Here is a 14280-nt window from a genome sequence, read left to right on the forward strand (position 1 = left end):
CAAGATTTCCTAATAAACGTTCCTGTGTGTTGCCATTGGTTTAAATCTTAGGACTATTCATCGGTCTTATATGAGGGCTGTTTCTGGAATGCTTGTGAGTAAGACAAGTTGTAGATGTTTTGGTGGGCTAATACAATCCCATCGGTAAGCATTCTAGTTATCCCTATTCTGTGGGTGAGAGAAGGAAACCAAAGCCTGGGGCAGAGGGTGCCATGTTCTTCTAGTGTAGGCTGATGTATACATCTGATTTGCAGGACTGAAAAAGTTCTTCTTCATCAAAACCACCCCTGCAGATTCAAGTTAGCCGGTACATGAGGTTGAGTTTTGGGTCTTTTCCTCAAGATAGGAAAATGGAGACATGGCACTTCAAACCTGTACTAACCCACTTCCTGGAAGCTTTCTTTAATGTTCTACCAGACCCAAACATAAGGAAGACATTCCTTCTTTGTTCTGATGCGGATCCTCAGCTTTGTCCCCTCTACTACTAATTCCAGGCGATACTTGGATTACGTGGCCCTTGTCTCCGTGTCTCAATTCACATGGCGAGTCTGCAAACTGCCAAATAAACCTAAGGTTTTTCATGCAGCACTTCCCTGCAAGGTTCCCTTGTGTTTTCTGGCATCATGATGCCTTAACTTCATAGCTTTTATCTTCACTTCCCAGCAAACTGAATTCCCTTGCAAACTCTCATCACAGTCCCACATTGAGAAACGTGACTGATACTCCTTTCCATCAGTTTAAATTCTGTGCCTTCTTCATGGCTCAGCACTCAGTAATTTTTTCCTAGTCCCTGTGCTCCACATCCCATTTATGCGTGTTACTTGAGAACTCTGGCCTTAAATCAAGGTACTTCAAGAACAAGGGTTGTATGTGAGCATCTGTGCCGTCCACTGCAGCTAGACGTGGGCAGGCCTAATTTGTGTACCAAATCAGCGATTTCAATGGGAGGGTATTACATAGATGACTGAGCGACTAAGGATGCCTATCACCTGCCTTTCTGTATGCTGTCATCTTGTGATCAGGAATACTTGACAAAAATAAAACAACCATTTACTAGAATAGTATCACACTAATAATGACAACTTCCTCTTTCCTAGTTCTTTCTTTTGCGTATGCTGGAAACATCTATGATGCTATTCCCTTACGCAGTAAATGCTCAGACATACTTAGCTATCCATGGCTTGGTATCAGGTCATAAGAGGGCCGCAAAGCAAAGGCAGGTGACACTTCAAACTCAGCCAACCAAGATGTGCAAAGACACGGAAGAACTGGGATTGATAAGGCAACAAAAAGCAAACATTTAAGCAAATACCACCGAGTTGAGCATTCTAAAGACACCACACAATTTCACTCAACATTCACAAATGTGAGACAGCTACTGCCATGGACGTTTCATAGCTAGGAACAGTGGCTCAGCATTCAGGTCACTCACTCAAATTAGGTAGGAGGGGCCAGGACTTGGGTTATCACACACACCTCAAGTTCTACTGTCACACAGATTTCAAATTGAGTCTCTCCTAAGGATCTCAGGTCCAAAGACTAATCTTGTCTTCTACTTGACCAATCAATGTTCCTTAAGAAAATTTTGAGCCAGATACCACACTCCAATAATGATATAATCCAAGTACAGCAGCTCAATTTTACAACTTCATAGCATTTTGAAATCCTAGTGTCAATTCATTAACGTTCAGGATATAAAGATGGGCAGAATTTGCCTTTGACACAATTATTGTTCATTTTTTTCTCCTATGGTCAAAGAAGTCTGGGAGAGTATTACATAAAAGTGAAACAGCACAAGTTTGGATATTGTCAATGTGGAGCAGGAAGGTCATGAGGTCCCCCTTCCCTCTTTGATGGGAGCAGGGCAGGGTGCAGATGCCTCAGGACCGGAGCCTGTTAGCAGAGGGGAGTCCACGGCCCTGTGCTGTTCTGTGTCCTTCAAACAGTTCCTCACTAGGTCCTCTGCCAATACCCTCAGGGAGACCACTTTGTAACAGAAAAAAAAAGCTTTCCAAATGACATGCTCTTCACTCATTTTTAGCGTACCTCTGAGAAATTAAGATATATACTTATGACAAAATATGACGTGATACTGTGTTCCATATAAACCAGGGAAGGGGGAACAGATCAAAGAACTGTGCATGAAAATATAGGTGGCTGACTCAGAATAATGAAGTGAGCTGCTTTCAAATTCGCCACTAGGTTCAAGTGAACCAGACAGTAAGAAAACTATGGACACAGACAGATTAATCCCCATCTCCCCAAACGGTAGAGGAGGAGGATCATTCCACCTCATCACTCTGTTACATGAATAGCTGTCTCCAGGTTACAACTCGAAGAGTATTAGTATCTGTATTATAATCCATCTTTGGAAAACAGACTATATGAAAGAAGACAAAACCAAAATGCAACCATGTGGTTTCCAGGGCAATTTATTCAGGAAAATCTATTCAATATGCCATCAACAGTTCTCCTGTGTGTATTGTGCTGATAAATAGACACTGAGAGGATTTAACAAGTTCATCATTTAATAAGTCTGAATTCATTTTCACCACATGGTATTGTACACGGTCATCTGCTGAAACAGATTTCTTTTTTAACAGATCTTAGTTTAAAAAAAGTCATAGATACTGTGAGTTCTGTATAAACTGGTGGACAGTAAGTTAGTTCCTTTGTTTTAACTTATAAGCCTCAACTTCACCGCAGAATAAAGAATGTAGGCCAAAGAAAGCATAATCGGTCACTCGTATAGAACAGTATTGTTTCTATAATTTGAAGCTTTCTGAATGGACGGGTTCAGGCCTGATGCAACTGTAAAAAGATTACTTAATGAATAGACTATATGGAAATTGTACAAAATGTTATTACCTTTAATCATTAGTAGCTTAAACAGCACTCTATCACTAATTGCTATTCAAAATCAAAAACCTGTTTTTGAATCCCCGAGAAGGCAGCATGTGTACACAACCATACCACCTTGTACTTAGGGGCGTGCCAAAACGTAATTCAACAGAAACTTTGGCTTTAGGAAAGAGTCACAAATATTTAAAAGAATGGCTTTAATCGTCATTTTAAGTATACGGTAGGGGGAAAGTGTGCTTTAATTAAATATACATCATACCAGTGATGCTGGCAAGGTTGAAAGTTACTCCTAATGTTGATAGCTATAAAAACTAGTTTGTACATAACAAGACAATGAGAGGAAAAAGCAATCCCTTTGAAACAAAATTATCAAATAAAAAATGTTCACAGTGGTTTGTATCAACAGTATGCATTTTATGACAAGAACATGTACAGATTTGGAGCACCCTAGGGCTCTCTTTATGTCCTAAAGAAAACGAGCATTTACATGATTATGGGTTGTACTGAATTTAAAAAGATCAACTGTACACTTACTCCTTAGACAGGATAAACTGTCCTGGGGTGTACAGCTTTAACACCATCATTAAAATTGTTTGCAAAAGGAAGAGAGAATTAAAAAACAAAACACTTTTCTTTTTGGAGTGAAGAGTCTCTCATTCGCTGTTATAACCAGCAAATGCCATTCACTAAATCAAAAACGGAAGGAAGGGCCCCCACAAACACAGATCTATCTGAGCAAGCTGACCAGTACACATTACAGTCTTAAAAATGAAGGTTATATACTCTATGTTACAAGTCCCAACTAGGCAGTGTCAAAATGACATCTATTTCTTTGCTTGCTTTGTGATCATACCCCTTGGAGGCGTTACAGGTCTTGTGGCATTTGGCTTCTTTTTCTCTGCAGGCTTTAAAATCTGGAGAGATTCAAAAGACAGTTCATTTAGGAAATATACTCAACCCCAAATCTTAAAGAGTCCTTACATTTCATTCAGATCTTTTGTTCAGATGGCGTTTACAACGCCCCAACAACTGTAAAAGCCTCCCTAGCATATTAACACAAGTTAAGTTGACATGTAAACATTTAGTAATTAAGGCTATGATGAAGAGATAAAAATCTATGATCTGGACAAATTATTTTGTCTCTGAGTACTGGTAATATCTTTAGCTATTCCTTCTGATATAGGGGAGAAAGTCCTTTACAAAAGTGTTTCTCCAACCTGCAGGGGATTCTTGCACAATCTTTGGAATTTTGAAAGCTGCAAGTTCTCTGACAATTGGTAAAAAACAACAACAACAACAAAAAAAACTTGCAAATGAGAAAAAGGCTGAGGCAGATTCTAAATAATGCTTTTGTGCCAACTGAAGGCCAAATGATGTCGTGGTACATTAACAGAAGTTTTGTGGAAATTAGACTAGAGGGCAGAACTAAGTAAACACATAGCACGAGGCACTCAGTACTTTTCACATGCAAGTGGTGATTTAATTTTAGCTGAACATTACATTGTCATTATGGTTTTAGATCTACAGTAAAACAGCCATAAAAGCATAAGGAGCCAATATGCAATGCAAAAAAATCATAATTAAACACTGGGAAAAGGTGCCATAATTAATTTTTTCTTTTACAAGGGATCCACACATTATTCAACTATAACACACACTGGTTAAGGGAAAATAGAAACAGCCTACTTAGCATAAATGAACACTAGGCAAAAAGTGGCAATTATATTTTTCAACCAGCAAAGTGCAAACACAGTAAAAGGAAATAATGTTGAAAGCATGCTCTACCTGAAAAGAACACATTAGTGTTTCATCCACACTCATCATGGCACCTGCATTGTCAAACTCTCCACAATAATTGGGCGCAGAAAACAGAGTGACCAACTGCCTCTTTGCAAAAAATTCATATCCATCTTCAACCACCTTCAAGAGAAAATTTTTTCAGTATAAATAGGTGCAAATATTAGGTAAGTAAAACCACGTTTCAGTTTCCCATTGAGCCTGATATCTTGTGTTCCAGAAACACTTTGTATAAATAAGCAATACCTACCCACCAAAATCAACAAGGAGAATCTGTGCTCACACACATGCTCTTAAGTGTACATGTAAAATTCAAAATCAATACCTGATGGGCTCTACATATAAGATCCAAATCATGCTTATGGAGAAATTTTGCAACCACTTCTGCACCAAATGTGAAGGACACTCCTCTGTCATTTTCACCCCAGCCTAAGACATCTTTATCGGGGTCAGACCACAAAAGATCACAAAGAAGACCTTGATCTGGTACATCAGTTGGTCGCATAATTCGCCGAATCTGCTCCATAGATTGAAGATCTGGTGATAAACCTATTCAATGAGGAAAAGAAAAATGAAGAAAGCAAAACTTTTAAAAGGATATTACCCCTTCAAAAGTTCCATTTGTCTACAGAGAAATTCAATAATCCTGACACAAAAACTGAAATCGGATTATATTTTATTTACTTTTGGTTAAAAGAAAAAAACCACACACACACACAGAAAAAGGACAACTGGATACACACTAGAATTATATGCAGTAATGCATGGGGTGCTGCAGGTTTAAACAGTACATGGAGGCAGTTATATTATACAGAACACTGTAAAATAAAATCCAGTGATTTAAAAAACTCTTCTACGGGCTTCCCCAGTTGATGACAATAATGAGCGATGTTACGATTGATGGCTTATAATGACTGAGCTGAGAAGATAAGGATGCTCAGTGAGAGGTAGTTCTCTAGGAAATCTGCACTATTCATAGACCATTAAAATCTACAAGAGCTTATTGTATCGAGTCACAATATGGGATGCATATTATAAGAGTTAAAAACCATGTATCCAACTCTACCAAAACCTGTGTAAGTATAGAAGCACAGAGATAAAAGACACTATGTTGGCTTTTTGATGGCTGATTAATTTCACACCATACATGAAAAGAAATTCTCTTTGCAATTACTATTTTAATTACATTATAGAAAGCACAACCACTGAGCAAAGAAAAATAGCTTATAAAATATGTATGTATATATTTTTAGAGATAGGGTCTTCCTCTGTTGCCTAGGCTGGAGTGCAGTGGTGCGATCATAGCTCACTGCAGCCTTAAACCCCTGGGCTCAAGTGATCCTCCCGCCTCAGCCTCCCAAATAGCTACGGCTACAGGTGTGCACCATTACACCTGGCTAATTTTTAACACTTTTTCTAATGACAGGGGTCTCGATATGTTACAGGCTGTTCTCATATTCATGGCATCAAGCAATCCTCCCACCTTGGCCTCTCAAAAGTGCTGGAATTTACAGATGCGAATTACTATGCCTGGCCAAAATAACTTTTAAAATCCAAGTCAGAGAAAGTTCTGAGAGGATAAAAAACAAACAAGGGAAAATCTATTCACATCTTCAGTGTTCTAGAGGATCCCTGGCACAGCAAATTATGTATTGTTCATTTTATAGTTAAAAATACTTTTCCGAGCCGGGCACGGTGGCTCACGCCTGTAATTCCAGCACTTTGGAACTCCAAGGCAGGAGGATTGTTTGAGCCCAGGAATTTGTGACCAGCCTGGGCAACATGGTGAGAACTCATCCTTACAAAAAATAAAATAAAAATAAACATTTTCTGCTCTATTTTCAATCCTAATTTACAGAGTCTAGAATTCCCTGTAATAAATCAGTTCCTTAAGATTTTTATCCAAGTAATCCTGGCTGTATCGGAGTGACAGTGCAATGCAACACATCAACAAAGGAGAGTGTTCTGTCAGAGGAAGTCATCCCAATGGTAACTCACAAATGTTAAAGTGTTCATCCTTTGGAAGGGATCAAAACCTATTTGGAACAAAAATCAGCCCAACTACCTCCATGACAGCAGAATATCTTCTCATCCACGATGGCTGCTATCGGTAAACAGTTAAAACAGTCTGTGAAAGTTTTCCATAGTTTAATGTTGTATCTTCTTTTACCTGTGATTAAAAAGAGAGTATTACTGTTACGTAGGCTCATTCTCTCAGGATTAACTTCCCCCAAAGCAAGATTCTGGGTGCTTTTTAAGCAAACGAAACTATGTTTTTATTAAGAATCTTAATAAAACCGTCTTATTTTAACACTCTTTTAAAATAAGAGCTGGGCGTGGTGGGTCAGACCTGTAACCCCAGCACTTCGGGAGGCTGAGGTAGGAGGATCGCTTGAGCCCAGGAGTTCAAGAACAGCTTGGGCAACATAGTGACACCCCATCTCTTTAAAGAAAGACTCTCCTGGAGGGAAGGGGTTTAGGAGAGACACATCTGATCTAAAAGCAGTGACTTACATTTTCACATGAAATCTTTTTAAATTCCACAGAAGTATGAAACCAGAATTCCAGATTTGATAATGATTAAGGATTGCCATCAAATCCCAGGAATTATCTGGTAGCATCAATTCTGTCTGAAATCCAGTATGCTTTGTCCAATCTCACTGCAGCTAGTTCTCTAATTCTTAAGGCGATTACGAACTTACACCATGTGGCATTACGACCTTCCTTCTGAGGAAGCCTGAGTTAGCACCCACCCCCCATGTACTCCCCTCAACAACCTACAGATACCAGAGGATCCCCAGGCCTCAGTGCGCTAACAGGAGGCACAATGATCACACGGCAGTGGTACCTCTCACAGGCACTACAGGGCATTTGTTTCCAACACTGCACAGACTCCACATGCTCCCACAGGCCTGATGTCACAGGGTGGTCACGTTCTCTCACCAGCACAGGCATCCACACATTCTGGAGTCAGAGTGCAGTTCTGACAGAAATATGCCACTATGCACTGTTTCTACAGGAAACTGATGTTCTGAGTTTAAAACCTACTCACATACGTTGCAAGAACAAATTTCTCTGGATTAGTTGAGGACTGTCCAATTGTCCAGATGCCTTTGTTTCCTGTACCTTACTATACTAAGCACAATCTTTAAAAACCAACAGTTTGGCCAGGCGGGGTGACTCACATCTGTAATCCCAACTCTTTGGGAGGTCAAGGCGGGCAGATCATCTGAGGTTGGGAGTTTGAGACCAGCCTGACCAAGATGGAGAAATCCCTTCTTTACTAAAAATACAAAAATTAGCTGGGTGTGGTGGTGCATGCCTGTAATCCCAACTACTTGGGAGGCTGAGGCAGGAGAATCGCTTGAACCCGGGAGGCGGAGATTGTGGTGAGCCTTGATTGTGCCATTGCACTCCGGCCTGGGCAACAAGAGCGAAACTCCATCTCAAAAACCAAACCAAACCAAACCAAACCAAACCAAGAGTCTGTCCTTAGTCTCTTCCTGGGGACTACAGGGACATCGAAAGGTTTAAACCTGTACCTCTCCTTTGAGAGTTAGGGCCAGCCCAAACAACTGACCTGAACCACACTTCCCACCCTGTAATGCAAATCAAGCAGTCTAGGGAGTTTAGCACAGGGCTTGAAATGTAATGTAAATTCAACAAATGTTTGCCTTCTCTCTGCAGAGAAAAGTGTTATCTTTTCTCCTAACAATTTCTGGTTTCTCAATGACTGGGTCTAACTCTGTGGGTCACCCTGTTGCGCATTTCTTTAGAGGCTACTAACTCCTTCACTGGAGGGGTTCTGAAAGTTCAACAAACTCCTCCCGCCAGGCTGAGGAGGCTGAGGCAGGAAAACTGCTTGAACCTGGGAGGCAGAGGTTGCAGTAAGCCAAGATCGCACCATTGCACTCCAGCCTCGGCAACAAGAGTGAATGAAACTCCATCTAAAAAAAAAAAAAAAAAAAAACCAACAAACTCCTCCTTACGAAAGGCTGATGGGCAATCTGCAAAAACACCACCTCCCATGTCCAACAGCAATACTACTACTAACCACCACCACCACCACAAGATGAGTATCCTTAATCCAAGATGCTCCAAAATTTGAAACTTTTTGAGCACTCACATGATGCTCAAAGGAAATGCTCACTGGAGCATTCTGGATTTCAGATTTTTGGATTAGGGATGTTTAACCAGTAATTATAACACAAATATTCCAAAATTAAAACAAAACAAAACAAAACAAAACACAAAACTCTGAAACCTGCAACACTTCTAGTCCCAAGCATTCCAGGTAAGGAATATTTAACCTGTATTATAAGAACAGGGCTGCTGCCTTAGCCCCCCAGTGATAGTGACTTCCTCTTTCCCCAAGGTCAGCTTCACTTCTGGATATTTTTTTTTTTTTTGAGGTGGGGTCTCACTCCGTCACCCAGGTGGAGTAAAGCAATGTGATCTCGGCTCATTGCAACCACAGCCTCCCGAGTTCCAGGGATTCTTCTGCCTCAATCTCCTGAGTAGCTGGGACTACAGGTGTGCACCACCACACCTAATTTTTGTATTTTTAGTAGAGATGGGTTTTCACCATGTTGGTCAGACTGGTCTTGAACTCCTGACCTCAAGTGATCCACCCACCTTGGCCTCCCAAAGTACTGGGATTACAGGCATGAGCTACCATGCCCGGCCTTTGATTCTTTAGTTATGCCACAAACTCCAGTTTCTTCTCTTGCCGATTTCTGCCGGCCTCTCCATGAAAAATCAGTTTGCTTCCTCCTTTTGCCTCTCAGCACTTTAAGCGTGGGGCTGTCTCTTTCTCTTCTCTCTTCATATCCTCCCTAAGGCCACCTCAAACCACTAGGAACATCTGGGTCCTAAAAGGTTTAACCAGGGTAATCGTCTAGCTTCCAAATCCTAAGATTCTGAGCCATAACCTGTAATGCAGTTTCCCATTACTGTACATCAGACAGCTCCGGTAGCAGAAATGGATCAACAAACACTCCTGTTTTACCCAACAACATATACCTCAGCCTTTTCATCACATTTGCAAAATTTAAACAAACAAACAAAAAAGAAATGGTAGTATAAAGTACTTATGTACCTGGAAAACAGGCAGTGGTTTTTAAATTGTCCCATGAAAATCAACATTTGAATACAACTTTTCATTTTAATAAAATTAATATATATAATATATATACTAAATGTCTGCAAGCCTTCAACCAGAAGCCACCTATGTCAAGGGCACTTTTATGCCCACAAGTAGACTGGATGGCAAATTGTATCTGCCTGACGGGAGAGAGGATGCTTGATCTATAAACTGTGTTGATGATCAATCAAACAGGAGTCGAAACTGATACCAACCGACACTGATCTTCTAAGTCATTTTAAAGGCCTCTGCATTGAGTAGAAACTGAAACTGATACAGCTAGTATCATTACGTTAGGATAGAAGTCACAACAATGAGGTCAAATGGATTTGAATTCATCAGTGCAAACATGAAAAGTATTTGCTGGGCTAACAGTTATGTAAAAGGAACCCTTTCTTAACTCAAGAGTAACACTTGGAATAAGTATCCAAAACACAATGTTGCCTGGGTGTGGTGGCCCATGCCTGTAATGCCAGCACTTAGGGAAGTTGAGGTGAAAGGATTGCTTGAGCCCAGAAATTACAGGTTGTAGTAAGCTATGATCCTACCTCTGCACTCCAGCTTAAGGCTCTGTCTCAAAAACAAACAACAACAACAAAAAAAACCCACCACATCTGCCTTGTATTTCACTACCTAAGGAGTAGTAACTGGCTTACTGGTACTTCTTTGACACAGAATCCCTGTTAATATCGAATATCTTTCCTGTACAGGTTCAATGGTATCAGTCAGTCCAGAACCCACAGAATTTTTGTCCCTGATCATTCCTGCCACCTCATCTTACCAGCTGGATCTCAAGGACACAGACCAAGCAAACATCCAGTTGTGGGAAAGGGTGGTAGTAGAAGGGCTCAGTCTGTGAATATAATCTTTCTAGGATGCACTTCTAACAAATGTGCTAGCTCACCGCATCTATGTGAATTGAGATGGAAAAACACACATCTGGAGACTCTAAGTTAGGATGTGGTCTAGGGGAGGGCCACAGGGACAACACTTTGCTGATCTCCCTATAATCATATTAGCAAATGCCAACTACCTGAAGTTCCTTAACCACCTCTTCACTCCAAACCTGAAACCCCTTCTGGCAGAAATGAGCACAAAAGGAAGGTGAAGGTAAAGATTCAAAACCTTTTCTGACATAAAACCCTTTATCAAACTGATTATTTTCAAAGTTTTTTTTTTTGATACGGAGTTTCACTCTGCCACCCAGGCTGGAGTACAGTGGTGTGATCTCGACTCACTGAACCCGACTCCTGGGTTCAAGCGATTCTCCTGCCTCAGTCTCCCAAGTAGCTGGGACTACAGGCATCTGACACCACGCCTGGCTAATTTTTGTATTTTTAGTAGAGACAGGGTTTCGTCATGTTGGCCAGAATGGTCTCGATCTCTTGACCTCATGATCCACCTGCCGTGGCCTCCCAAAGTGTTGGGATTACAGGCGTGAGCCACTGCGCCCAGCCTATTTGCAAAGCTTTAAGAACTGTGCTTTGTCAATAGTCAAATCAAAGTGCACCTTTAAATAAACAATCCAAAATGAGTCACAAAATGCGTAAAATACTGTAAAAATAATCTTTATTCAGCACATTTTAGTTTTAGGAAAGTTATTGCCATTCTTCCTGGGTGCGGTTATGCCAGAGGAGAAAAACCATAATAATTTCAAAAACTAATTATTTACACATTGCAAGATTCCATTTGCATGCAATGTTCTCTAGCAAAGACAAAAAGTAGATTAGTGGTTGCCTGGGGGCTACGGTGAGATGGTCGGTTAACTATAAATTTACTACAAATCACTGAATTGTATACTTTCAACAGATTAATTTTATGGAATGAAATTACGTAATAAAGTTGCTTAAAACTATTTAGAATGGTTCTCAGATTTCTACCAAGAATTAAGTTATCTGTGAATACAACAATTTACATCTTAAAGAAACCACTACCATGATCATTATTTCCTAATCTGATCATCACATCATAAAAGAATCCAAGACCTTATTTTATTACAGCAGTAGTGTTCTTTTTCTACCCAAGAGAGAAAAAACTGGCTGGGCGCCATGGCTCACACCAGTAATCCCAGGACTTTTGAGTGGCCTAGGTGGGCAGATTCCTTGAGTCCAGGAGTTTCAGATCAGCTTGGGCAACAAGGTGAAACCCCATCTCTTCAAAAAAATACATGAATTAGCTGAGCGTGGTGATGCATGTCTGCAGTCCTAGCTACCTGAGAGGCTGAGGCAGGAGGATCGCTTGAACCTGGGAGGCAGAGGTTGCAATGAGGTTAAGATGGTGCTACTGCACTCCAGCCTGGGCTGTTAACAGAGTGAGACTCTGTTCCCCCACCTCCCCTAAAAAGCTAAGTTAAAAACAAGTTGATGAAATAGAAAACATGAGAGATGATACCACTGCATCTAAACTCTCACAATTCCTAACAGAAGTACGTGATAACTGTTTATGATAAATATCTTAATTTCAATAACTTCCTGAGATATAGAAAAGTACTTACACTCATCATAAAATCCATAAATTCTGTTGATGCTGGCACATTCATGGTTCCCTCTGAGAAGAAAAAAATTCTCAGGATATTTGATTTTGTAGGCCAATAAGAGGCAGATCGTCTCCAATGACTGCTTTCCCCTGTCCACATAGTCCCCAAGAAACAGGTAGTTGCTTTCTGGCGGGAAACCACCGTACTCAAAAAGTCGCAGCAAATCATAGTATTGCCCATGGATGTCACCTAGAAGCAAGAATTTTGTTACACAGTGTTCCCATACTTACAGCTCAATCCATTAACAAAGCTTTAGAAAGAAATTCTTTAAAAATTCATTGTACAATGGCATTGACCTCTAGTAATGAGAGTTTAATTGGACAGCCAACACTAAGTAATTTCCAAACTGGCATCATATTTAGTTCAATTGAACTTAATAAAATTTTTAAGTATATGTGTATGTCCAGAACCTCACACAAAATTCAACTAATTAAGAATTTATTCTGTGGAAAGGGTTATTATGTCCAGGCATGCCTTCTTGCCAAGTAACATGGTATTCCTTTCAGGATGACTGATCAATATCAGATCCCTGATAGCTCAGTCTCTAGGTACTGTGTCAGCAGAACTGCTGCACTTTTAGCGAGCCTTGGCCCAGTCTGAGCAAAGCACATACACACATACACACGACCCCCATCCCCCACCCATCAATGCATTTAGCTTTCAATTTCTCCCTGCTAGATAATGCCAAAGAACATTTTACTTTTAAAAACATGAACACAGGCCGGGCGCGGTGGCTCAAGCCCGTAATCCCAGCACTTTGGGAGGCCGAGACGGGCGGATTACGAGGTCAGGAGATTGAGACCATCTACACAGTGAAATCCCGTCTCTACTAAAAAAATACAAAAAAATGGCCGGGCGCGGTGGCTCAAGCCTGTAATCCCAGCACTTTGGGAGGCCGAGACAGGCGGATCACGAGGTCAGGAGATCGAGACCATCCTGGTTAATACGGTGAAACCCCATCTCTACTAAAAAGTACAAAAAACTAGCCGGGCGAGGTGGCGGGCGCCTGTAGTCCCAGCTACTTGGGAGGCTGAGGCAGGAGAATGGCGTGAACCCGGGAGGCGGAGCTTGCAGTGAGCTGAGATCTGGCCACTGCACTCCAGCCTGGGCGACAGAGCAAGACTCCGTCTCAAAAAAAAACAAAAAACAAAAAACAAAAAACACAAAGTTTTATCAATGCAAATATGCTATAAGAATATATTACTCAAATGAAAACAGTTTAGTTTTACATTGAGTTAAAACACAAATTATCTGCTTCCATTATGCAGAAAACAGAACCACAAAATCAACATCAAGGAAGTTCTACTTTTAGTTATAACCAGTGTTGCTTTAAACTTAAAACATATTCCTATACATCTATGTAGTTCAGACCTTTCCTTGGTTCTCCATTCTGAGTTTCATTTTTTCTTCTGCAATGTTTATTCCTTCAGCAAAATATTTTTTTTAAAAATCTGAAGTATATCTAAGTAAACTAAGTCCATTAGAGGTATTTATTCTAAAGCTACTATTTAACTTAATTTTTAGTAGTTCCAAGCTATTCACAAACAGGAGAATGATTCTACTAGCTAATACAAGGTCATCAACATATTCTTGACTCAGTTAATCAATCACGTAACCAAAGATAACTTGTGTGCCCCAAACTTACCACATATTTTCAGTGGTGCTTCAAGTTCTAGTAGGATAGGCTGACTGAGAAAGATTTCACGAGATTTTAAACACAGTCCTCTGATTTCATTCTCCTGAAGCTGGACGTTCTTACCAGGCTTGGACCCTCTCACTGCAGAGGAGAAAAACCGCAATTAGTCTAATGAAGCCAAAATACAAAATACAATATAAGATTTAGATAAATGGGCAACAACATGGTTTAACTAGCTTTCTCTGAGTGGCTTCATTTTCAGGACACTTATAATAAACATGGTTTTATTTATTTTTATTATTATTA

At 40.3% G+C, this 14280-nt stretch overlaps 1 protein-coding gene across 1 annotated transcript in view; it reads right to left on the reverse strand.

Annotated features, from left to right (window-relative positions):
- Nucleotides 1-2414: 2414 nt before the first annotated feature.
- The window catches only part of PPP1CC (protein phosphatase 1, catalytic subunit, gamma isozyme), a 24366-nt gene continuing 12500 nt past the window's right edge, over nucleotides 2415-14280 (reverse strand). The window contains exons 4-10 of the mRNA XM_011997934.1: nucleotides 13984-14115; nucleotides 12297-12527; nucleotides 6725-6829; nucleotides 4985-5208; nucleotides 4648-4782; nucleotides 3716-3776; nucleotides 2415-2811 (exon numbers count right to left, since the gene is read on the reverse strand). Coding sequence (XP_011853324.1) covers nucleotides 2741-2811; nucleotides 3716-3776; nucleotides 4648-4782; nucleotides 4985-5208; nucleotides 6725-6829; nucleotides 12297-12527; nucleotides 13984-14115 — 959 coding nt within the window. The 3' untranslated portion in view covers nucleotides 2415-2740. The remainder of the gene's footprint in view (nucleotides 2812-3715; nucleotides 3777-4647; nucleotides 4783-4984; nucleotides 5209-6724; nucleotides 6830-12296; nucleotides 12528-13983; nucleotides 14116-14280) is intronic.

Source organism: Mandrillus leucophaeus, unplaced genomic scaffold (assembly GCF_000951045.1).
Source record: "Mandrillus leucophaeus isolate KB7577 unplaced genomic scaffold, Mleu.le_1.0 Scaffold55, whole genome shotgun sequence".
In the NCBI taxonomy this organism is placed as follows: domain Eukaryota; kingdom Metazoa; phylum Chordata; class Mammalia; order Primates; family Cercopithecidae; genus Mandrillus; species Mandrillus leucophaeus.